Source organism: Lepidochelys kempii, chromosome 2 (assembly GCF_965140285.1).
Source record: "Lepidochelys kempii isolate rLepKem1 chromosome 2, rLepKem1.hap1, whole genome shotgun sequence".
Classification (NCBI taxonomy): domain Eukaryota; kingdom Metazoa; phylum Chordata; order Testudines; family Cheloniidae; genus Lepidochelys; species Lepidochelys kempii.
In genome coordinates this window covers 158,360,544-158,386,794 of record NC_136381.1, presented here as the reverse complement: position 1 = coordinate 158,386,794, position 26,251 = coordinate 158,360,544, and the positions used below count along the sequence as shown (strand labels likewise).

General features: G+C 45.3%; 1 protein-coding gene across 6 annotated transcripts in view; it reads right to left on the bottom strand.

Annotated features, from left to right (window-relative positions):
• The window catches only part of TPPP (tubulin polymerization promoting protein), a 109,734-nt gene extending 86,117 nt beyond the window's left edge, over window positions 1-23,617 (bottom strand). The window contains exons 1-3 of one of the 6 annotated variants that reach the window (XM_073332591.2): window positions 23,354-23,405; window positions 7,357-7,469; window positions 445-756 (exon numbers count right to left, since the gene is read on the bottom strand). In XM_073332591.2, the coding sequence (XP_073188692.1) occupies window positions 445-752 (308 nt within the window). In that variant the 5' untranslated portion in view covers window positions 753-756; window positions 7,357-7,469; window positions 23,354-23,405. Of the gene's footprint in view, window positions 1-444; window positions 757-7,356; window positions 7,470-22,488; window positions 23,185-23,353 lie in introns of those variants that run through there. The other 5 variants (XM_073332593.2, XM_073332594.2, XM_073332590.2 and 2 more) reach the window with 5 other exon arrangements.
• Window positions 23,618-26,251: the final 2,634 nt, after the last annotated feature.

Genomic DNA, 26,251 nt, shown 5'->3' with positions numbered 1-26,251 from the left:
TGCATGGCGTATTAGCGATGTAGATGCATGCCCATGCCACACAAGTTTGGGACCACCAAGAAAATCTTATTTATTACCTCGGTCAAACTGGATTCTTAGCCTCCAAGGTGGGAAAAAAACCCAAAAACTAGTGAGGGTCTGTGGCAGCTCTTCGGACTGCCCCAGCTGGTGAATCTGCCCTCTGGCTTACAAGTGTGTTTAAAACCTGTAGAATTATGCATGGGTTAACCCCTCACTTACCACTGACTATAGCCTGACTTGAACCAGAGCCAGGGTGTAATTGTGGCAGAGGTACATGTTGTGTGCTGTACCTGCTATTGCTCAATAAAATGTTAATTCTATAAGTCACGCCAGCTTTGTGGGGTGAGGGGAATATAAATATAAACCTGGAGGTGGGTGCAAAGTATAACAAGACAAGGGAGCGAGAAAAGGGAAGGAACTTACTTGATTTTACTGAAGACAATGTCAACATCTGTGATTGTCACATTCTTCCCATCTATCACATGACAGTCCTTACATAATTTTGACCAGTTTTTCCCATGCATTTCTTTTCCTGTGGCTCTGGTATCTCCGTGGATGGCAAATTTTCTAAAAGTCTCTTCTAGAGCACTAAGCTCTGCTGCCATAGCCCCTTCGTGGGAACTGTTGGACTCATAAGATAGCCTTTTGGCTGCTCTCTCTTTTGCTGGATCTGCAGGAGACTTTGGAGGGGTCTTGTTTGCAGGTTTAGTGGACTTTGTTTTGTCAGCCATCGTGCTGCAAAGAGGAGGGGAAAAAAGATCATTGCATTTCCTGCAGTTTAATTTGCATAGTTTACCCTCTTTGTTAGGTTGTCCCTTGAGAACTAGACTTTCCACATGCTACAGTCCATGTTACAATCTGTGAAGGGCACTTATGCTACACAGTTAGTAGTAACTTGGCACTTTCTAGTAGTGTTTATGTACATGGAGACCTAGTGCGGGACAATCCAGGGTGCAAATCTACAGCACGCTAGCTGAACATTAAATGGCAGCATGGACCCTGCTACTGCACACTAAATATTTGAAACAGTAGTACATCAAAACACACTATGGAAATTTTAGTGCCTGGAAGCAAGGTCCACATGGCCAGAGACTCTGGTTAAATTCTTGGACGGTACCCTTCTCTTAGCAAAACTACTACGAGGTAAAAAAATCTGAACTGACCTGCTACAGTATGTTGGATTCAACACCTGCAGGAAGTAGCACTAGAAAAGCATGTTCCTATTCCAGGTGACGCCATTCAGATTTGATTTCATCTGGTCCATCTGTTTTACTTTCTTTCACTCACAGTCTGATATCAGGGGTGCTAAAACAATTTTTATAGTGGGGATGCTGAAGGTGGAAACCATGTATCTGGGTTGTTATTACTACTTCAACCCAGGGGGTGAGACAGCACCCACAGTACCCCTACTTCCAGCACCTATGTCTGATATGCCCTTCTGGAGAAATTTTAGCACGCTGCTAGTTAGCGTAACAGCTGTTTGCAGGCAGCATCAAGAAGAAGCAACAATACAAAAAAGCAGTACAATTTCTTACAATTAGAATCCTCCAACATTGATTACTCATCAGAGCACTCATCAGTGGAAAGGGGAAAATACACAACTCCAATCCAGTCCAACCCTCTCTGGATATGGGCGGAAAACTCTGTACTAACTGTGTGTTTGCTTCTGAAATGGGTAAGAGACCACATCCTTTTAACACAGTTTAGTTAGTTTGTGTAGAGAATACCACATGTGCCCAAGTGTGCGTTTTACTTCTGAATTACGTGCAAAATTCTTTTTGTTTGATTCCCAGTGCTCACATGTGACAGCAATGAATATGATATCATGCCTAGATTAGATTTTGGCTCAGTTTCTGCCTCCCCTCAGGCCAGTCACCAAATTATCTGATGTAACCTCAGAGGACTCAGACATACCCATATTTCTCCTTTTCCTACTCAGCCTGGGTCCTGCACTCTGGAACCGCAGCTGACCATAAGCTATTTGTTGTGCAACACCTGCTGATCTATTTGGGGCATTTTCCAGGATAGAACCTGGGTCCCAAGGACATACCCTTAACCTGCCCCAATACCCACCAGATGCATAGCAGAAACCAGGCTGTATTCAATCTTGTAGCGTGGGTACAGGTTGTAACAACATGCAACTAAAGACTGTACCACTGGAATTCACACTCTCAATAAGGCACATAAATTTCATGTGGCCAATGATTAGCATCTCCCACTCTTAGGCAGAAGAGGGGAGAAAACAGAAGGACAAAGTTTAGTACCGGAACAGTAAATTTCCTTTTTTCTAGTATTTGAGATTTGTTGTGTAAACTATAGTAACGTAATTGTCATTTGAATTTTCTACCTTAACTCGTTCTTAAAGTTACTTCCCGGACAAAAATCTTTAAGAAATCACTATATTATTTCACATTTACCAGCAGGACAATACATTTTCAGAATTTATACTCTTAATAAAGCACCTAGGTTAGTTCTACACAACTCTCAAGACCATCACAGGTTTTTCCAGACATCATATTGGCTCCCTTAAAAAATCATACACAATTATTGCATATATCTTTACCTATTTTCAACAGAGTGCATCCTCTCTGTCGGAGTCTTATTGAGAGCTGAGAGAGCAATCTATTGTGAAGTAGGAGGTTATAATGAACTTCTTGAAGCTAGAATTTTGCAGCCCTACACTATAGGCAATCTTGTAACAAAGACTACTACAACAAAGGGAGCTTTGTATTGCCATTACATAATAAACTTGCACCACATAATGTGTCCATAAGGGATATTGCTCAGACTGTGAAGCGGCAGTGTATAATATTAAAGGTTTAAATAAAGACTCAGAGAGCCAAATAAATTACACTAAAAAAGGAGAGGTCTTCATACTAATAAGAACATAAGAACGGCCACAATGAGTCAGACCAAAGGTCCATCTAGCCAAGTATCCTGTCTTCTGACAATGGTCAATGCCAGGTACCCTAGAGGGAATGAACAGAACAGGTAATCATCAGGTGATCCATCCCGTTGTCCATTCCCAGCTTCTGGCAAACAAAGGCTAGGGACACCATCCGTGTCCATCCTGGCTAATAGCTATTGATGGACCTATCCTCCATGAATTTATCTGATTATTTTTTGAAACCTGTTACATTCTTGGCCTTCACAACGTCATCTGGCAAAGAGTTCCACAGGTTGAGTGGGTATTGTGTGGTAAAAAAATACTTCCTTTTGTTTGTTTTAAACCTGCTGCCTATTAATTTCATTTGGTGACCCCTAGTTCTTGTGTTATGAGAAGGAGTAAACAACACTATTTACTTTCTCACACCAGTCATGATTTTATAGACCTCTATCATATCCCCCAGTAGTCATCTCTTTTCCAAGCTGAAAATTCCCAGTCTTATTAATCTCTCCTCATATGGCAGCTGTTCCATACCCCTAGTCATTTTTGTTGTCCTTTTCTGAACCTTTTCCAATTCCAATATATCTTTTTTGAGATGGGGTGACCACATCTGCATGCATACCATGGATTTATATAGAGGTAATATGATATTTTCCGTCTTATCTATCCCTTTCTTAAGGCTTTCCAACATTTGGTTCGCTTTTTTGACTGTCGCTGCACATTGAGTGGATGTTTTCAGAGACCTATCCACAATGACCCCAAGATCTCTTTCTTGAGTGGTAACAGCTAATTTAGACCCCATCATTTTATATGTATAGTTGGGATTATGTTTTCCAATGTGCATTACTTTGCATTTATCAACATTGAATTTCCACCTGTCATTTTGTTGCTCAGTCATCCAGTTTTGAGAGATCCTTTAGTAGCTCATTGCAGTCAACCTGGGACTTCACTATCCTGAGTAGTTTTGTATCATTTGCAAATTTTGCCACCTCACTGTTTACCCCTTTTTCCAGATCATTTATGAATATGTTGAATAGGTCTGGCCCCAGTACAGACCCCTTGGAGACACCACTATTTCACAGAATATCAGGGTTGGAAGGGACCTCAGGAGGTCATCTAGTCCAACCCCCTGCTCAAAACAGGACCAATCCCCAATTAACTCATCCCAGCCAGGGCTTTGTCATGCCTGACCTTAAAAACTTCTAAGGAAGGAGATTCTACCACCTCCCTAGGTAACGCATTCCAGTGTTTCACCACCCTCCTAGGAAGGAAGTTTTTCCTAATATCCAACCTAAACCTCCCCCACTGCAACTTGAGACCATTACTCGTTCTCCTGTCATCTTCTACCACTGAGAATAGTCTAGATCCATCCTCTTTGGAACCACCCTTCAGATAGTTGAAAGCAGCTATCAAATCCCCCCTCATTCTTCTCTTCTGCAGACTAAACAATCCCAGTTCCCTCAGCCTCTCCTCATAAGTCATGTGTTCCAGACCCCTAATCATTTTTGTTGCCCTTCGCTGGACTCTCTCCAATTTGTCCACATCCTTCTTGTAGTGTGGGGCCCAAAACTGGACACAGTACTCCAGATGAGGCCTCACCAATGTCGAATAGAGGGGAACGGTCACGTCCCTTGATCTGCTGGCTATGCCCCTACTTATACAGCCCAAAATGCCATTGGCCTTCTTGGCAACAAGGGCACACTGTTGACTCATATTCAGCTTCTCGTCCACTGTCACCCCTAGGTCCTTTTCCGCAGAACTGCTGCCTAGCCATTCGGTCCCTAGTCTGTAGCGGTGCATTGGATTCTTCCGTCCTAAGTGCAGGACCCTGCACTTATCCTTGTTGAACCTCATCAGATTTCTTTTGGCCCAATCCTCCAATTTGTCTAGGTCCTTCTGTATCCTATCCCTACCTGCCACCGTATCTACCACTCCTCCCAGTTTAGTATCATCCGCAAATTTGCTGAGAGTGCAATCCACACCATCCTCCAGATCATTTATGAAGATATTGAACAAAACCGGCCCCAGGACCGACCTTTGGGGCACTCCACTTGACACCGGCTGCCATCTAGACATGGAGATATTGATCACTACCCGTTGAGCCCGACAATCTAGCCAACTTTCTACCCACCTTATAGTGCATTCATCCAGCCCATACTACTTTAACTTGCTGACAAGAATACTGTGGAAGACCGTGTCAAAAGCTTTGCTAAAATCAAGAAACAATACATCCACTGCTTTCCCTTCATCCACAGGACCAGTAATCTCATCATAGAAGGCGATTAGATTAGTCAGGCATGACCTTCCCTTGGGGGTGAATCCATGCTGACTGTTCCTGATCACTTTCCTCTCCTCTAAGTGCTTCAGGATTGATTCCTTGAGGACCTGCTCCATGATTTTTCTGGGGACTGAGGTGAGGCTGACTGGCCTGTAGTACCCAGGATCCTCCTTCTTCCCTTTTTTAAAGATGGGCACTACATTAGCCTTTTTCCAGTCGTCCGGGACTTCCCCCGATCGCCATGAGTTTTCAAAGATAATGCTCAATGGCTCTGCAATCACAGCCGCCAACTCCTTAAGCACTCTCGGATGCAACGCATCCGGCCCCATGGACTTGTGCACGTCCAGCTTTTCTAAATAGTCCCGAACCACTTCTTTCTCCACAGAGGGCTGGTCATCTCCTCCCCATGCTGTGTTGTCCAGCGCCACAGTCTGGGAGCTGACCTTGTTCGTGAAGACAGAGGCAAAAAAAGCACTGAGTACATTAGCTTTTTCCACATTCTCTGTCACTAGGTTGCATCCCTCATTCAGTAAGGGGCCCACACTTTCCTTGGCTTTCTTCTTGTTGCCAACATACCTGAAGAAACCCTTCTTGTTACTCTTAACATCTCTCACTAGCTGCAGCTCCAGGTGTGATTTGGCCCTTCTGATTTCATTCCTACATGCCCGAGCAACATTTTTATACTCTTCCCTGGTCATTTGTCCAATCTTCCACTTCTTGTAAGGTCTCTCCATTCTGAAAACTGACCATTTATTCCTACCCTTTGTTTTCTATCTTTTAGTTTTTATTACATTTTTTGGTATTTTTTCTACATTTTCAAATATATTGATTTCAATTACAACACAGAATACAAAGTGCACAGTGCTCACTTTATATTTTTTTATTATAAATATTTGCACTGTAAAAATGATAATAGTTTTTTTCAATTCACCTCATACAAGTACTGTAGTGCAATATCTTTATCATGAAAGTACAACTTAAAAAAAGTCGATTTTTTGTTACATAACTGCACCCAAAAACAAAACAATGTAAAACTTTAGAGCCTACAAGTCCACGCAGTCATAATTCATATTTAGCCAATTGCTAGGACAAACATGTTTGTTTACATTTACAGGAAATAATGCTGTCTGCTTTTTATTTAGAATGTCACCTGAAAATGAGAATAGGTGTTTGCATGGCACTTCTGTAGCCGGCGTTGCAAGGTATTTACGTCAGATATGCTAAACATTCATATGTCCCTCATGCTTCAACCACCATTCCAGAGGACATGTGTCCATACTGATGATGATGCATTCTGCTCAAGAACGATCCACAGCAGTGCAGTCCAATGCATGTTCATTATCATCATCTGAGTCAGATGCCACCAGCAGAAGGTTGATTTTCTTTTTTGGTAGTTTGGGATCTGCAGTTTCTGCATCAGAGTGTTACTCTTTTAAGACTTCTGAAAGCATGTTCCACACCTCGTCCCTCTCAGATTTTGGAAAGCACTTCAGATTCTTAAACCTTGGGTCAAGTGCTATAGCTATCTTTAGAAATTTCACATTGGTACCTTCTTTGTGTATTGTCAAACCTGAGGTGAAAGTATTCTAAAAACGAACAACATGTGCTGGGTCATCAAATATACGGCAGACTGCGGCTAAAAAACAGAACAGGGACATACAATTCTCCCCCAACGAGTTCAGTCACAAATTAGCGCATATTTTTAAATGAGTGTCATTATCTCTCGTAAATGTAAACAAACTTGTCTGTCTTAGCAATTAGCTGAACAAGAAATAGGACTGCGTGGACTTTCTAGGCTCTCAAGTTATACATTGTTTTGTTTTTGAGTGCAGTTATTTTTTGTACTTAATTCTACATTTGTAAGTTCAACTTTCATTATAAAGAGATTACACTACAGTACTTGTAGGAGGTTAATTGAAATACTGCTTGTGTTTCTTTTTTACAGAGCAAATATTTGTAATCAAAAATATATCTAAAGTGAGCACTGTAATTGAAATCATATATTTGAAAAAGTGGGAAACATCCAAAAATATTTAAATAAATGGTGTTCTATTATTGTTTAACAGTGAGAGTAATCGCAATTAATTTTTTTTAATCGCTTGATAGCCCTATCTATAATTTATCTGTACAAATCCTTGGTTACACTAGGAAGCTTAGCAAAAAAGAATACCTTGTATCTTGTTTAGGAAAAACACTGATTCATCATCAACTGAAGCTACATCCTTCCAAGCAATACAAATAAAATACTTCAGTAAGCTTTCAAGGACAAATGTTCACAAACCCCTTGAAAACAAAAATTAAGAGACTTAATCAGGCACAGAATAGCAAAACATGAAAGCTAAGAAACTAACTCCATTAATTTTACATTATTTCCCATTAATCAAAAACATAATTTCAATTTAACTTATCAAAAACTATATAACCCAGCACAATCATGGGAACGAGATTTATATTCCAAAGTGAATATGGACTAGTTGTATATTTTTAAAAAGTCAAGCATGGTTATGAATTTAGGACGGGGTGGGCAAACTTTTTGGCCCGAGGGCCACATTGGGGTTGTGAAACTTTATGGAGGGCCGGGTAGGGAAGGCTGTGCCTCCCCAAACAGCCTGGACCCCACCCCCTATCTGTCCCCTCCCACTTCCCACCGCCTGATTGCCCCCCTCAGAACCTCCAACCCATCCAACCCTCACCTGCTCCTTGTCCCCTGACCGCCCCCTCCCAGGACCCCTGCCCCTATCCAAACCCCCTGCTCCCAGTCTCCCGACTGCCCCGACCGCTATCCACACCCCCGCCCCCTGACTGCCCCCCAGGACCCCATCCCCTATCCAACCCCCCTGTTCCCCATCCCCTAACTGCCCCCCCAAGAACCTCTGCCCTATCCAACCACCTCCTAACAGGCCCCCCTGCTCCCACACCTATCAAACCACCCCCCTGCTCCTGACTGCCCCGATCCCTATTCATACCCCCGCCCTCTGACTGCCCCCGGGACCCCACCCCATATCCAACCCCCCCTGCTCCTTGTCCCCTGACTGCCCTGACCCTATCCATGCCCCCACCCCCTATCCAACCCCCTGCTCCCCGTCCCCTGACCACCACCCCTGAACCTCCACCCCATCCAACTGCACCCTGCTCGCTGACTGCCCCCCAGGATCCCCTGCCCCTTATCCAACCCCTCCCCGCCCCTTACCACACTGCTCAGAGCGGCAGGAGCTCACAGCCACACCACTGCCCTGCCTGGCGGGAGCGGTGGGCCAGACTGCCAGTGACACAGCGTGCTGAGTCTGCAGGGAAGGGGCCAGGGGTAGCTTCCCCACCCGGGAGCTCAGGGGCTGGGCAGGACGGTCCCGCGGGCCACTGTAGTTTGCCCATCTCTGATTTAGGATTAACTAAAAAGGATTTTGATTCTCCTTTACATTCTAAGCAGCGGAAAAGGAAAACAAAAACACCAGCTTCTGTGCAATTTTAAGGGAAGAAGAACTTGAGAGCACTGTATATTTAAAAACCTGAACATTAAAAAGTCAAGAAATTCTAAATAAAGGTTGAATTAAATACACACATACAAAATATGAAAATATATAATTAAGGTTACCCAAACAACTGTAATTTTGCTTTTCTTCCCTCAACACCACCCAAAAAGCCTACTGAACTATGGGGGGGGGGGGGGAGAGTCATCTAAAACTTATAAACTCCACAGAGCCAGCCTGAGCACTTTTTAGCAGGCCTGAGAACCAATGTTTTGCCACCACTCTCTTTCCCCCACCCCACCCAAACATCAGTCCACCATGCTCACACTACTACACAACAAAGATGGCCTTAGGATATTTTTGTCCCTTCTTGGGTTTGTTTGGGTTTTTTTGCGAGGGGTGTGGGGGGGGCAGGGCCGGCTCTACAGTTTTTGCCGCCCCAAGCACTGAAAAAAAAAAAAAAAAAAAACTGCTGCCACGGACGGCAAAGGGGAGAAGCTGCTGTCAATTTGCCACCGCGGCCGGCGGAACATAGAAGCTGCCGCCAAACTGCCGCCCCGGCCAGCACCACTGAGGGGCTGCCGCCGAATTGCCACCACCACAGAAACACTGCCGCCCCAAGTACCTGCTTGGAACGCTGGTGCCTGGAGCCAGCCTGGGGGGGGGGGGGGGGGGGGGGGATGATGACAGGGAGGAGAGGAAACAAGGTTAGTTTTTGGGATGCACCACAAATGTAACAGACTCATGTTCATAAAAACATTATGTGCATTTAGGTCTCTGCTCCTTTAAGCCTCCCATTGCTGGATATCATCTCTGTGCTGAAGCCTTTGCACAGCTGCCAACATTTTAAAAAAGCTTTGTGAAATAACTGTTCAAATGAACTGGGGTTCCAGGATGCCTTTGGCCCAAACAACTGGAGGATTGTGTGTGCAGCCCAGTGAATCGTACATATACTGTGCTTTATAAATACTATTTCATTCTCACAAACTACAAACTGTTGTTCCCCCTTCCAGTTTGAGGTAGGTAAACATTATTGCCCATTATAGAGATGGAAAAAGTAAGCTGTAAAAGTTAAATGATTTGACCAAGGCCACAGAAAGATTCAGGTTTGAACTAGGATTATAATGTGGACGTCCTTTATTTACAGTTCCATGCCTAGTCCACTAGATCACGTTCCCTCCCATGTTACTGAACTGCCTTTCTTTGTGGTCACAGATTGCCCAGATTAGTCACTGCAGAGGTGCCAACTCAGCTGCAAGCAACCAGCCCAGAGCATAGTTATCCAAGTACCATCAATGGAAGCTGCATAATGATCTGGAATCCTCCCAAAAATGCAGGAACCTACAGCTAACATGTCCGTGCATCCCAACTGCCAGTGCTGGGTAGCCTTAGAAGACGCACGAATACCCTGTGATCTTTAGGACACAAACTTTCAGCCCTAGTGATCAGTTTACAATGATTTGCATCTGTTTATTTTGCTAGAAAGAGGGCTGTACACTTATGGCTAGAGCCCTGGGATGTTTTAAATGAAAGCAGAGATTGTCTTTTCTATTTACCAACCCTCAAATATGGAAGACCTGTGGGTTTCACTGGCTTTAAATTTCCTGTGGGGTTTATAATTTCAGTAGTTTATAAACTCTACAGAAACATCTGTGGGTCTTGCATGTTTTAAAGCAGTTACTGCAGACGGTGTCCAGCCCAGCCCCTTGTGACCTGCTGCACCAAGGCCCTGACATTGCTTCGGAAGCAGCAGAGCAAGTCAGTATATTTTGTGTAAAAGAGGCACGAGCCAGCATGAAGCATTCGGAACATTGATGTTTCTAGTGTAAGTATTGTTCTTTCTCCCACCCCACACAGAACTAGACAAAGGTATCACTCCTCACCAATGGCAGCCTATTAACTCAAATGTAAGATATCTACACCAAACCATTTCTGAGTTACGACATTACAACACAGCATTAGAAAACTCTCTAAAGTGAGATCACCTACATTTTCGAACCTCCCTATTTCCTTTCCCAAATGCCTTGTCCAATTTGTCTCCAGCTTTCCAGAAATATTCTGGCCTGGCACCGGACCACACCTAAGATTTCAAGTAGCTTGCTTTCAAATGGGTGTCACCACAGGTTTATAATGGAAGCCTTGCTTCAACATTAACTATGGAGAGACACTAGCTTTTGTATCAACTGAAATGTACATTCTAGGATAGAGGAGTCAAGGGGTTAGAGCAATCCAGCCAATTTATTCTACTAACTATGCAGTGTATAATTTACAGCCTCAATTTCTTAGACACAATCCAGCTAAGCTGAGAGAGAGCTGTGTATCTTAAAACAGTTTTGAATTATTACTCTCCTCGCTGATCAGTAATTTTTTTTTCCCTCTAAAACTATTCACCAGCTGGCTGCGACAAGGTCAAAAGTCTTGTGAACTAAATAAGTAAAGTTTTCAGTCCACATTATTTACAGGAACAGAAGACATTTTTAAAGACAGGCACACAGGGACAAATCCTGGTTGGACTCTCCACTGAGGTTGGGAGAAAAAGAATCAGCAGTTTTACCAGCTACATTCTCCCTTGCAAAGGAATTGCCATGAGCTTATCCACCCTGCCTCCAGCCCCTACTTACTCCAAACCCTAAATTTTAATGACACAGATGTGGAACCACTGCTCCATGGGAGCCACTGTGAACCACTGCTCCATGGGACACCAAAGATGCAGCTTCCCTTGACTGGCCTCTACATAGCCTGCTTCCCACCCAAAGGAGAGAACTGTGGCAATTCTGAGCCTTCCATGCCTGTAGAGTGGGACAGGAAGAGTTGAGCCCACAGTGAAAAGATTACATTTATAAGAAAATCTATTTCCCTACAGGTTGGAAAACTTCATCTCAGATTGCAACAATTCCTTCAAGCATTATATCCCAGGGTGATCATTTTTTTTCTAATTTGTGGGGCAATAGGTTCCTACTATCAACTTCACCTCTAGTCAGTGTATGCCTCCCAAACAACTGTAAGCCTCAGATCATAGGCCTTCTTTTACTTCCACTGAAGATAAAATTGCCAGGCATAGATACCAACCCTCTGAGTTTTCAGACCCTACTATGAGTTTATGGAGAGGAAAAAAACTAGTCTATGGGGAAATCCCATCTGATTGGCTGCCCCATTTCCCTGCCTGCTAAATAGGATAAATGGGAACAGTCTTTATGCAGATCAATGAAAACATGTACTCCTTTTCTATATGCATATTTGTTTAGTTGGCTGAGTGGCAACTTGGTGGCATTTCTCGGTCTGTAGCATGACAAATTTTGAACACTGCCGGAGATCAATTCCAAAATGGTAGGGAATATCCTAGGTATCAGTGAGCTGAACTCAATTTCAGTGAAAAATCAGAAAAACCAAAAGGTAGGAAATGAGGGGGGAGGACACGCATAGGGTATGTCTACACTGCAAGTAGACCCCTGTGATGCCAGCTGACTGGGGCTCACGGGGCTTGTGTAGACAGACCCCCCCCCACACACACATCCCCGGGTCTTTAGAGCCCAGATTCCTGCCCAAGCTCAAATGTCTACACCGCAATTAAACAGCCCCTTCGACAAAGCCCCACAAGCCCAAGGCAGCTGAAAGGTGCCAGCCACAGGTTTTCAATTGCAATGTGAACACACCCTCAGAGCCAGCAGTTTCAGCCATCTCAGTAATTCTCTACAGATCAAAGAAATGGTTGATGGCAGCCATTAACACCTTCCAGCATAATATCTGCCCAGCCTTCCACTAGTTTAACATGCTGACACCATGAAACATTTCTCTTTCAGAAAGGGAGTTAAAAAAAGCGGTAGGAGGGGGGGGGGGGGCGCGCTGTGGGGGGAAGAGTGGCCCAGCTCCTGGCATGGGGCAGGAGACAAATAGGTAACCCTGGTATGAAGGAAAATAGGGATGAATGGGGGACAATAGTATGGGGGGCAGGGGACATGGGGTGACACAGAACCCCTTGTATGTGGCAGGGAGGAGAATAGTGGGAAGGGGGAAATGAGGGGGGCAGGTGGCGTACTGGACACAGAGCCCCTGGCACATGGCAGGGAGTCCCTGAAACAGAGGAGGATGGGGAGGTATCTGCACAGAGGGAGGTTTGTTTGTTTGTTTTTGGAGGGGGGGGGGGGAGTGGAACGGATGGATGCAAGGAGCCCCAGTGTATGGAATAAGCTCAGCCTACAGAAGAAACAAGGAGTGCATAATCTTCTGTCAGGACATTTTTCACCTCGCCTTCACAAGTCATTTTTACTCCCATCCAAGTCTGCTTGGAATTTTCCTCTTCTTGTCTGATTTCACTGTCACAACAGTTCCAGCCTCACCTGCCACAGCTACACTGTCAGTTTCTGAGGCCAGCCAAGCAAAGATTTCTTCCCCCTCAAATACCTTCTCAGCTGGTCCTTAAAACTGAAAAGCCATATGTACTTAAGTTGGATAATACACAGTGCTCAGCCTTCATCAGTAGCCAAGTGTATGACCCTCGAGTTTTATGTTCCTTACAATCTTGTTTATTTTCAAGTATTGGCAGGTATGCCATTGACTTCAATGCAAGTAGGATCAGAACCCATATTTTTGGGCAATTTGTGGAACGTATAGGCTAGAATTTTCAAATTTTTCAAATTCTGAAGCAAAATAGTGATCAAAACATCACGTTAGTCAGTCCTCATTTAAAAAATATTCGGCACAATTAGCAGGTGCATCCAACACTGCTTATATCCTTCCGAGCAATCTAAGCAAAAGGCAGAAACACAATTTTTAACAGAGCATTCTACATGCTGTTTATACAAGAGAGATTTTAATTGGTTGTAACTATAGTGCCCTTGTTGCCAAGACGGAGACTGCTCTGCGGGGCGGTTCCTTCCCAAGAAGCTCCTTTTCGCCCCAGCAGCACCTGTTCCTAAGCCCCCGGAGTATATATACACACACACCCCTGAATAGTACAAATATAGTACAAATATAGTGAAGGGAAATATAGATGTGCAGAGTCATAAATGGGGAAAAACAAGAGGGGTAGAAGATAGGGGGAGAGGTAGAACAAGGTAACATCCAACACGAGGACCTGCGGAGACTAAGCCCTGCATCTAGACTCAGCGTTCCGGAATACTGGGCAGAGTTCCAGTCCTGCAGAGTCTTGGCTGTCTTTGGTGCCAGTAAACTTTCTCCAGCAAAACCCTGCAGTGCCCTCTTCAAACGCTCTCTGCAAACCCACACAGAGCAACAACCTCCCAAGAGGTGCTGCCTAGGGGGAGGAGGGTCACGTGCTCCCCCTTCCCCAGCTTTCTGCCAGGGTTTATATGCATTGCCCTAAACCGCGCTGCATACCACCAGAACCTTTAAATTGGAGGTTTTCAAACTATGGGGCACGCCACCTGGGGAGCACAAAGGAAAGTTCAGGGGAGCCAGCGGTGATGCCAGATGGCTTAGGCTTCAGCCCAGCACAACGGGGCTCGGGGCGGGAGTGCCACGTCCACCCCCAACTCACCTCTTTTTGTCTGGGTGGGAGGGGCATAACCAAAATTTGTAACACAAAGGGGAAGCTTAGCTCAAAAAGTTTGAAAACCGCTACTTTAAATTGGCCCTCCCACTATCAACAGTTACACATTGTCTCTGCCCAAGGCCAAGTCACAACCCCCAGTACTCACAGCCGCGTACGGCTGTGCACGATAGTGATACTGGGTCCAGCTCCAGAGTATCCTTCTCAGATGATTCCTCCCTGGCACAGTGCTCATCTGGCTCCCATCCTGGGGCATCCCTGGTCAGCTGCTGTGTCCCTCCTGGGCTTTGAATCAGTTCTTAGCTGCATAGGTGGTGAGTGAACCGGTCCCTCGGGGAGGCTAGCCCCCAGCCCCACCCCTTCTGCCCGAGGCCCCCCCCGCATGGTCGGAGGATCCCCAAGCCCCACCTCCCCCTGAGGCCAAAGGAGCCCCAGCCTGCCTGCCTCAGCCACCCTGTGGGGGAATGAGGGCAGGGCCTCAGGGGTGGAGCGTGGACAGGGCTAAGCCTCCCCTGGCCTACAACACCCGTTGTCCATGCTTGGCTGCTTTGCTAAATGAGGGTCTGCTCACTGTAGGCCCTCTTGGCTGAAGCTACTGGCACACACATGCCCCTGTGGGTCCTTCTATCTTCCCTTCCCTTCCCTCCCCCTGGAATAAACAGCCCTTCCTCTCCCTCAGGGCAAAGTTTTAAAGGGGCCATGCTCTCTAAACCCCAACAAAAAATAATCCTTGTTGTCCACAGCAAGGTGGGCAACTCTAGGCAGCAGATCTCCAGCAGCAGACCCAGGTCCCCTACTGGTTGAGAGCATCCCCAGCATCCAACCCACTGTAAGGGATCCAGGCTTAGGCAGTCTGGTGCAGAAGTCTCAGGTGGGATGATGTCTGACCACCAGGGATGGGAGTCACCAGGCAGGCGTTGGAGGAGCGGCAAGGCCAGGTCCCGTAAGCAACCAGGTCAGAGTCTGATCAAGGTCGAAGACTGGAGATCAGAGGCAGTACCAGGCTAGCATCAAGAGGCAGGAATAGGGGTTGAATCCAGACTGGAATGAGAGACCGGAGATCAGAAGACAAGGCAAACTCCGGCGTTGAAGCAGTCTGAAGTCTGTGTGGTGGCCCAGACAACTTCCTGGGGCAACCCCTGGGGTTAAGGAAGGGCACTTGGACAAATCACCAGGCCACAGGGTACTGTCACTCCTGGTCTCTTGGGTGGTACTTCCTGCAGTGCCTAGTCTCTGCAGTGATCCCTGGATGCAGCTCTGCCTGGCTGTGGGGTGGCACTGTGGGAATATCAGACACCCCAAACTCTGCAGAACTGGGTTCTAGTCCCTGGGTCCTTACACCCACAGGACCCTGAGGGTGGAATAGGTTCCCACAAGGCAACTTGCTTCCCCCCCCCTCCCACCCTGTGGTATAAATGATCATACATCAGCACATGCCCAGGCTGCCCTTCCTTGGAGGAACAGCTAGGCTGGCTGTCAGGCACCAGCTGAAGTGCTACCACTCACCATGGAGGCAAAAGGACAGGTCCGTAAGGCATGAAGTCAAGGGCATGTAGGTTTAGAGTGGCCATTCAAAGTACAGCATTCTCTTCCCACATTGTCCCTTCCTCATTCCTGAACTGTTGAAATGCTCATTGCCGCCAATTTACATACACAGTAATAATAATAAATAATAATAATACTGATTACACACCTTTCCTAATGCTTCTTTTAGTTTGCAAAATAGTATTTCAGACTTTTATGAAGTTACACATGCCATTCAAGAGAACTGCTTTAGATAAAAGAAACAAAAAAAAGAGACTTGATTCTGATCTGAGAACCAAATGGTTGTTATTGTTTTATTACAAAAACCAAAGATAACTACCTTTATAATTTATAAATGTTGCAAGATTGCTGATGTACATAAAGTAAAGTAAGTTCAATTTCCACAAAGAAAACAGAAACTTCCTCAGGTTGCTTAAAGGGGGAACACACCACAATATTAACCCTTAAAAGCAAGGTTATATCCAGTTAAGATATCCTTCTTTAACATACCTTAACACACACATACACATACACACACAGCTAAATTCCACCGCTCTGTAAATAAGTCACATACACCTCTGGCATGTACAGTAATATCATACACACACAACATTCCTCACAATCACATTGTAACAAGAATTTTTTACTCCAACCGGCAACATCAGCACCTCAGTACACAGGTGAATTGTATGATGAGTTATTCTCCACCTTACTAGCTTTGCATCACCTGAGGATTCCTCCTACATTGAGTCTATTCCCAGATCTGCTGGGTTGCCATTTGCTGGCAAAGTAGCTCCAACGGACTGTAGTGGAACAAAGAATCAAGCCCACAATATTCTGCAATTGTCCATGCATAGGAAGGAAGCAAGCCAACAGGTCCACTACAGGTTTCACAGAAATATATGAACAATATTCCACTATTTGCAATGAAAAGGCTGGGTCCAAATTCACTTGATTACAATACAGCATGAAAGGAGCCACCACTATTCAGTCCAGTCATTTCCTTGCTATGCTGTGAGGAAGCGGCTGGACAAAATAGTCATACAAAGTGATAATTTCAAAGTTTTTTTTTTCTATTTTAGCCTGGTAGCTCTTCTCAACTGTCTCCTGTATTTCATTAAATAAACAGCTCCAGAGTTCCAGCAACAGTAGCCTTTAATTCCAGATAAGAGCCTGGGCCAAATTAAGTCAAGCCACTAACCTTGGGAGAGCTTCCGTATCAGCCTGAACCACTCATGTTCTGACCTCTTTTCTGTAGTATACTACTATTTTGAACTTCTATAGCACCTTTTCATCTGGGGATCTTAAAACACTTTTCCAAAACATTGCCTAATGAGGACTCAGCTCTCCAGGAGGTAGATAAGAGATCATTTCACCCACCACTAAAATGGGGAGGAGCACAGCAGCTGTTCAAAAGCGTACAGCAATTCTATACAACTAGTTAGCACATGGAATACTGTGAACAACTAAAAATCTAGCAGGAAATCAGTCAGAATGTAATTAACAGAAATGGAATTTGGTCAGGAAAATGGAGTTAACAGCCCTATTATTACAATAAGCACCGTGGAATTTTTAATGGCCAGTCATGACCTGTTGAAAAATTGGTCAGGATGCAGAAGAGAGACACAAAAATGATTTGAGGCTAGAGAAAATGCCTTACAGTGAGAGACTAAGAGCTCAATCTGTAAAATTTATCAAAAAGAAGATCAAGAGGTGACTGACTTGATCACAGTGTATAAGTACCTTCAAGGGAAAAAGTTACTAAGTATAAAGGGCTTTTTAATCTAGTGGAGAAAGGCATAACAAGATCCAATGGCTGGAAGCTGGAGCCAGACAAATTCAGATTAGAAATCAGGCACACACTTTTAATAGTGAGGGCGATTCATCATTGGAACAAACTACCAAGGGAAGCAGTGGATTCTTCAGAGCAAGACTGAATGCCTTCGTATATCAGTCAAACACAAGTTATTGGTCTCAAAACAGGTGTAACTGGGTGAAATGTAATGGCCTGTGATATACAGGAAATCAGACTATATAATCTAATGGTCCCTTCCGGACTTAAACTCTATGAATGAATGGCCTCATCAGTTTTACCGCTAATCCATAAGAGCAAGTACATCTAGCAGCATACTGTGCAGGCAGTGGTTCAGTACCAAAGAAGATGGGGGGCGGGGGGAAGACATCACTGAATCATCAGCAGTGCTTTCTGAAACCACCTGTGAGTTTCTTTAAGATTAGCCATTCAGTGACTGGCGCACCCCAACATTGCTTAGCTTGGGAGAGTGGGGAGGTATGTCCGCACTGCAAGTGAAGGCATGATCATAGATGGGGTAGGTATAGCCTGTGTTAGCTTTAGTCTAGCTAGTGTGGATGACCACATCATGCAGATGTGTCGGCACAGGCTTCAATACAGGCTAGCAGTGCAAGTACAGCCCTCCAGCAACCATGGGTATGTACTATGGTTGCTAGCCCCTGCCACTGCGTCTATGCTGCTGTCGTTCCCTGGGCTAGCTAAATTAAAGCTAGCATGGTTATGCCTCCCTGGGTTACCTGTACAGACATACCCTAATAAAGGCTCCCTGAGGGATTCTGTTCCAGTCCTTTTCTTTTGAGAGGGAACTCAGACTGTTACCTGTTACAGACACTGTCTTTACCAGGTGCTCCTTTAAGTCCTTTCAAGATAAACAGAGTCTTTAACATTTAACTTCAAAACCAAAAGGTCTCAGGTCCTTCCAATATACGGATTCCTTTGTCAACAGAATTTGTTAGGACTTGCACTTTCAAAGCACTAATTAGGCTAAATACTCCATTCAATGCTGTACTTTAAATTTGCCTTTAATATCTTGACAGGAACAGGCATACTGTTTCTATGCGCTTCCCTCAGTGAAACAGGCTGTTACCTTCAGGGGCTTCACTATATGGTCAGTTTTCTTCAAACATCTCTCTAACATGTTCATTTTGTTTGATGTCCCCTACATTTAAACTTTGAGAGACAGAAGTACACTGAAGAAAGTAATATTTGCCAGCAATTAGCTCTATGACAGCTGTAGTACACCAGAGGTTCTCCACCTTTTTCTTTCTAAGCCACCCCCCCCCCCCGTGCTATAAAACCTCCACAGCCCAGCTGTGCTACAACAACTGTTTTGCTGCATATAAAAGCCAAGACAGGCGTTAGGGGATAGAAAACAAGGCAATTGCCCAGGGCCTTACACCACAGGGGGCCCCGTGACGCTAAGTTGCTCGGGCTTTGGCTTCAGCCCCGGGCGATACGGCTCATGGACCCGGGCTGCAATCCTGTACGGTGGGGCTTTGGCTTTCTGCCCGGGGTCCTAGTGAGTCTAACACCGGTCATGCTTGGAGGACCCCCTGAAACCAGCTCACAGCCCCCCAGGGGGCCCCGGACCCCTGGCTGAGAACCACTGGGGAGGACAGTAGCACTGTAGATGCAGGGAAAGCTTCAGCATCTGCATTAACTACACGGACCTTGAAGAAGTCTGGGTTGTCACTCTTGCTCTTTGGCATTATTCCAGCACCAGATAAAGTCCATGTTTACATGCTTCCAGACCACACAAAAGACATGTGCATGCACACACATGCACATATGTGCAAAAAGAATAGCAGAAAAAGAAGGAACAGCAAAGAAACCTATAAGAGCGGCACAGTTTAGGCTCCCTCTTATTTACTTATCTTTTAAAAATCCAATTGTATACCTGCTGCCCAGTCTAAAGTCCTGAAACAGCTCCTCTTCTTGGGAAAAGCTGATTTAATTGCCCCACCCGCCTCTCTCTGTCTCATGCTCATGCACCACAAGCACACGGAGAATGATTTTCCACTTGTTCAGATGAACTCAAACTTAGGTCTCATCTACATTTTAAATTTAGGTCAACATAGCTACGTTGATCAGGGTGTGTGAAAAATCCGCACCCGAGTGACATAGGTCTGCCAACCTAATCCCCAATGTAGACAAAACAAGGTCAATAGAAGAATGTTTCCATAGACCTAGCTCAGAAAAGTGGTGTTCCTACACAGACAGAAAACCCATCCATCACTGTATGCTTTGTCTACCCTACAGAGTTATGCCAGCATACCCCTAGGGTATAGTCCTTAGAGAGTAAACATATCTTGAATTACTGCATGCCAAGAAAACAAGGCCAGCACAAAATCAGCCTGAGAGACACTATATCACTAGTACTGTAGATAAATCCCCTTAGGTAGAAAAAGGCCCTTGCAGCCTGGCAAGGCTTGCTAGTACCTGTGCATTCCGATATTCAGCCACACACCCAACCCAGAAAACCAGCAGATCTCATTTCCAGGAACAAAGCAGCTGACAATCCAAAAGCAAAAAAAACCCAAACACAGAGCAGAAATGGTGTACAAGAAAGCAGAGCCATTTTGGATTCCAGCACATGCACATCCCCATCATGAAAGCTGTTAAACTCAAGCATTTTAACTGGCTAGTAGAAGCATGTAAGAACCTCTCCTGCCTATATGTACACAATGATCTTCATTTTCAATCTGATAAAGTTCCTCCTCAACCTACTGCACATAATCTACTCCAGACTTGTGCCAATTTGAGGCCAAAGATAACTTTCACTGGGGAGATGTCTGAGCACATGAGATTTCTAAAATGAACAATAGTAACAGACACTTAACTATAGCAGGTCTTCAGGTCAACTAATATCAATCTTTTCTCCACTTTTAAAGCAAGCATTTAAAACACTAGTTTGAGAGAACTGTCTATTCATGACAAGCAAAAGGTGATAATTGTTGCTCTGACCCACCAAAATGACACACATACCATATTTACAAAGAGAGGCATTTCAAGTGAAAAAGAGACAAACTAGTTTAATTTCATTGAAATCCACTGCATGAGAAGGTCTTTTCAAAGAGAGAGAGAGGGGAAAAATTAAAAATACTTTGCTAAACACTATGTCTCTCTTCCTTAAATAGGGTCAGCAGGTATGCATGAGTAAGAGGGTGAAGTAAGTCAGCCAATTATTATGCTGAAGAAAGTGATGTTCTTGTTATGGGAACCATCACAAAGAAAATCAGAATTGGTTTGCAAATATTGGCACATCCATATACTGCAGAAAAATCAGACTAGTATGACAAGTAAACTATGTAATACAAGAGAATGCTTGAATTTCTATGGTGCATTGCTATTTTACCTGGTAACTGTATTGAGCTTTTCCTCTCGGAGCGCACATTTCAGTCCAGCTAGTTACCCAAATTGAAACATTAGATGGCTTATCCTTTAGTCAGTCTATACCTTGACATACAATTAAGTCTTTTAGTCTGTGCACAGATGATACACATAACCATCAGATAGGCTTAGTGGCCTCTCCTCCTTAAGAGTACTAGTTTGTCTTTGTTGTTTTAGTACAAAGTTGAGGGCTCTAACAAAACAATGTTTAGGAAAAGCCACACTGCATTTAGCTATATGTAGTGTAGCTAGAATGTCATAAATAAAAATAGCTCCATTTTCAGCACAGTCAGTCAATCTGTAGCCTAAAACATGTATTAAGATAGAACGATAAATAACTGCCATACATAAACTTCAATGTATGACCTTTTTCCAGTTACAATAATCTTAAATATAATAATAGTGAGGGGGAGGATCTACATTATCTGTGAATTGTTCTATGCATGGCTCCATAAAACCGAACGCTCTTTTAATACTTAACAGTGGACATTGCACTTAGGCAGTCACAAGTGACACACTGGTTGCAGTCATATGGCTGTGGTCACAGACACAAAAGAGCTCAATACAGCCATTAGACAAAAAAAAGTTGTAACTAATTTTGAAAGGCATGTAGCTACTGGCAAGAAGAAACGATTGCTGAAATGTTAAGAACCAAAATTGAAACTTTTCATATCTGTGCTCTTGTTAACAATCATTTAAGCCTGAAAACACAGCCTACAATAAAAATTCTTTGCACTTCCCCATTTGTTCTCAATTTTTCATTTTAACAGAAAAAATGAATCTTTAAATCCCACTGAGAATGGATATGCAAATATTATAAAGGACAAGTTATCTAAAGACATAAACAGAGCTGTGTTAAAAGATTCTCCCCTGGCAGCAAGATCAGCGAAAATAAAATCGTTTTTTGTAATCACATTTCAAAGTTTTCCTGGTTTATGTCAAAATGAAAGGCAAGTCTTTGCACAAACTGCCCCAGTGACATTTTGAAGCGTTCATGGTGAAAAAGCTGTGTTTCCCAGGGAACAATTAAAAAAGTATGCACTGTACCAAATTTCTGAACTTAAAAAAAATCTGTTTTCATACTTGAATATTCAAACACTAATATTTTGCAATACTAATGGGAGAAAAAAATCCTACTTGCCCAAAGTAGAGCTGCAGCCATTCACAAACCACTAGTTTTACCAGAGTTTGAAGTATTAATTTCAACTACTTACTTTTATAATGAACTAGCTCTGAAAAAGGTAATTGGCTAATTTAAAATATTGTGTGTTTTCTCACTTTTTTCCTTCTTATATACGGCATTTTGCTTTTCTACCTGCTGTCAGTCTGTTCTCTGGGAGCATTCTTGTATGCTGGAAGCTGGAATTTTTGGAGGGTTGTTTAGATCTGCTTTGTGTAGCTTTATATGACAAAGCTCGAACTAATACTGAAATGTTTTTAATAATTGGATGCTTTCTACCCACCAGACACTTTATAAGGCGACTGCCTGTTCTTGTATCAAAACACAAGGGATTTCATAATGAGGGACTTAAGAAGCTCTGGGGAAACAGGAATAGGTAGTTTTACGTTAGTAAGGTGAAATAAAATTAAAACATTTACACGATTAATGCAGAGCCAGATATCATCTGGAACATTTGGGTGAACAAGTCCGGTGAAGGCAGCGCTCTCTTCAGCGTGGAATGAAGGGAGCATTGCTCGACGCGGGCTAAACAGTCACCCAGGGAGTGCTACTAACATCAACCATGCAAGAATCCAGCTCCCTCCAAGGCAGGTGCTGTCACATGTCCTCCAAGCAGGGGAGCGGGAGGAGGCGTCCTACTCAAGGATGCAGCTACCAACGCTCACGGGCTCCATCCTGCACTGTTAGACAAGATGCAGCTGGAGCAAGATCCCAGCTGCCTGGCACTGGTCTGGTGGCCGATCCAGAGAAGGGAAACAGCTTCACACTGCGCCTCTCTCCTGCTCCTACCCCAGTGGGAGAGGGAACGTCGCCCCAATAAAGAGGGCGAAAGGCCAGGCTGGGAGGGTGCTAAAGACGAGCTCCCAGCCCGGTTCTCTATCCCCCCGGGGGCAGATGGTTCCATAACGCCGGGAACGTGCAACAAGCGCACCTAGGCGCCTCGGGCAGGTTGCGCGCAGCGACCGCATCCTGCCGGTGAGCCGGCGCAAAGGCTGCTGCAGCTGCTCCGGCGCAAAGTCCACCGCAAACGCCGCTCTCCGGCGCGGTGGCAGCCCAGGAGAAGCCATCCCGGGCCGCTCCGCTAACGCCACCAGCCAGTCCCGGAGCCCGGCGGCGGCTCCACTTGCCGCCCTCGCCGCGGCGCGCCGGGGGATGGCGAGGGGCTGCAGCCCGCGCTTCGCCTCAGCGGCACCCGCAGCGCCAGCCCCCGGCAGCGCCCTGCGCTCCGCCGGCCGCGGGGACGCCTCGCGCTGCCCTCGCCCCCTTGCCAAGGCGCCCACTTACCCCTCGGCTCTGAGCGGGAGCGGGTCCCCCCCAGCCTGGCAGCCACCCGGGAGCCGACGCACGCAGGGAAGCCCAGCCACCGCGAGCCGGGCGCCGCCGCCCCGCCCCGCCCCCGCTGGGCTGGCATTGGTGACCGCCCCGGCGCCCGCCCCCACAGGCTGAGCGGGGCGGGCCCCGCCCTGGCTCCCGTCGGGTGTGAGGTAATGAATTAGCGCGCCCAGAGCCGCTGCCTTAAATGGCTGGTTGCGGGCCGGCCCGCCGCGCCTGCTCGCTGTCCCCTCGCGCGCCTCCCCGGCGCTGCTGCTGCTGCGCCCGGGGCCCGGCGGCAGGTGCCCGGGCAGGTAGGGGGCAGGCAGCGAGCGGGAGGCCAATCACAGCGCCGCGGGGGCGGTGGCTCTGCTGCGGGAAGGCTGGAGCTCGGCGCCCCTGGCTGCGTTTTGCATCCTAGCCCTCGCACGGCATCGGCGCCCCCTGGCCGCAAGCCGAGCTGCTCCTGCAACCCCCACCCCCAAGTCTATCCTTGCAGAGGGGGCCACGTTGCCCTGGGGCCGGCCAAATTCCTCGGCCTCGCTGGACCCTGGTTAGCCGCTGCTGCTCCCAGCGCCTTGGAAATCTGACCCTGGATGTTCCCAGAATCCCAGCACCGCAGGGACCTGGCCTCGGGAGCCTGGCCGAGTTTGGCCACAAATGCAGAAATGGTTCCATCAATCTCCAGAACAAGTGTTGCTTCTCCTATTCCTCTGAAAATCACCAAACACCTTCCCTCCCCCACCCACCCCCAGCACATTTTGGTACCTGGAAGGTGGGAAAAGGGCTAATCTGGAGTTTGTGCCCTGGGGTCAGGATTTTTAAGATGCAGCAGAAGCAGCTAAACAAATGTAAGCAGTGGAAGTTATGCCATTAGGGCCAAAAATTGGCAGGATCCAGGTGCCACATCCTGGATTTTGTGGTACTGCTGTGCTGGAACACAGCAGGGGGTGACTACATTTGTTTTTTCTTTTTGGCAGTACAGTTTGAGAACTTTGGTCTAAAATTTGGCAGGATCCAGGTAGACCTAGCCTGGACCTCTCTTCCTCACATTATGGGCACAGGGAACCTAGTCTCAGAGGCACTAGCTAGGGGTAAGGAGAGGTCATATATCACAGGTGTGATTAAACAACAAAGGTACTCAGGGAGGAGCACCCTGGAGCTGGAGCCCTTAAATGCAAAGGCAAGAAAAGGGGCAAGTGTAGAGGAAGTCTATATAATGAGGATACTCAGCCATATGATCCCTATAGAAATGCCATTGAATAGCAGAGAGATGGGATACAGAGAGCATCCTAGAAATCACCATTTGAAGGAGGTGTTCTCTTAATGCTTAATAAAACCCCAGAAGACTGTGCACTGCTGATCAAAGTTCTCTTCCCTACCAGGCAGGTTGGCTGATAATTTTTCCAAGACTGCACTGTAGTTCCTTTAATAGACCAGTGACCAGACTCTGGGACAGGCAGGAGTTGAAGTAAGGTGTCCCAGGGGCGGGTTAGAACAGCTCTCCCTGATCTACTAAAATTTGGTTTGGGTAAGCAGTGCTGCCTCACAGCTCCAGCTCCCCTTCAGCTGGTACTGTGAGAGCTCCCCCTCCTGTTTCAATCTGCTTTAACCTCTGGGTATAGATTGCTAGAACTGGGACATAAAATGAGCCAGTAAACCCTTGTTCTACTCTAAAAAGTTTTCTTCCACTTTTTAGAAGACTGAAAGTGGAACCTCAGGTCTAATAAAAGGGAGGTCATTATTCTTAGTAATGCTGAGAACCTATTTTCAGAAGGGTTACAGCAAGGGAAGGTAATGCTATAGCAGTCAAGCCAGTAATTCTCTAGATCTGTGCCAGATCAGGACCCTATTAGCATCAAACCAGTCTCCCTCCTTTAGATTTTGTTACTTGATTGACTTTGTGGCTGATCCTATCCCTATTTCCAGTCAAGTGCCAGTATACCTGGTGTTCTGGTAAATTATATTTCTCTAATAGGACTTTCCACAGCATGCAGAGATCCGTGGCCTCAACTTCTAGGATCAACCACAGAAGTGTAGTGCTTGGGGCAGATTAAGCCCTGGCATAAATTAATGCCAGGTATGAATTTGATCCAGCCTATATACTTGAACCCCCATTAAGAACCCACTTTATTTCATTTTATCACAGTTGAGTAGTTCCTTGTCCTTGAAACCTTTTAAAACAAAAATAGGCTTACTTTTTGACCATACTTTGAAAACTCCTACCCACAAATATGAAGGATCCTAGGAGTTGCCATGCAAGATAACCTCCCTCCTTTCACAAAGCAAATCTTAAGTGTATATGCTATTGAAGGATGTACCACCAGACAGTTTTTAATTGAGGAAGATAGGTGAGTCATCAATAGGAGAGTGATCAAGCGTACCTCAAGACAAACATGTTCTGCCAGTCTAATCCTTGCTAGCCCCCACTCCTCTCACAACCATCTAGCCAGATAGCAAGCTAACCCTCAAGGGACAGAAACCTTACAATAATATTAATAATAAAGTAGATAGAAGAGGGTTAAGGCTCTGTTCTCCTTCTTTAACCCAAATTTGCTAATCTGAATACTGATCTTCTGCCCTCTCCAAATAAACATAGAAAATTCCAGAAAATCCATTTTAAGGGATATCTCAAAGTTTGCTGCAATAAGTGATGTAATCATGAGATCATTTCCACACTAAACAGATTAAATCCTCCCATCCTTGAGGCCAGAAGATTAGACTATCTTTCTAAATCTAGAACTGTCAAAGGAAGCAGTTACATTTATTATTTAGTCCTTTAGATTTAGAATATAAGAAGGCTGCTATCCTAGGCTTTATGTGCCTTTGAAATTTCTTAAAATACTCAAATCAAAGCATAAAGATAAATCC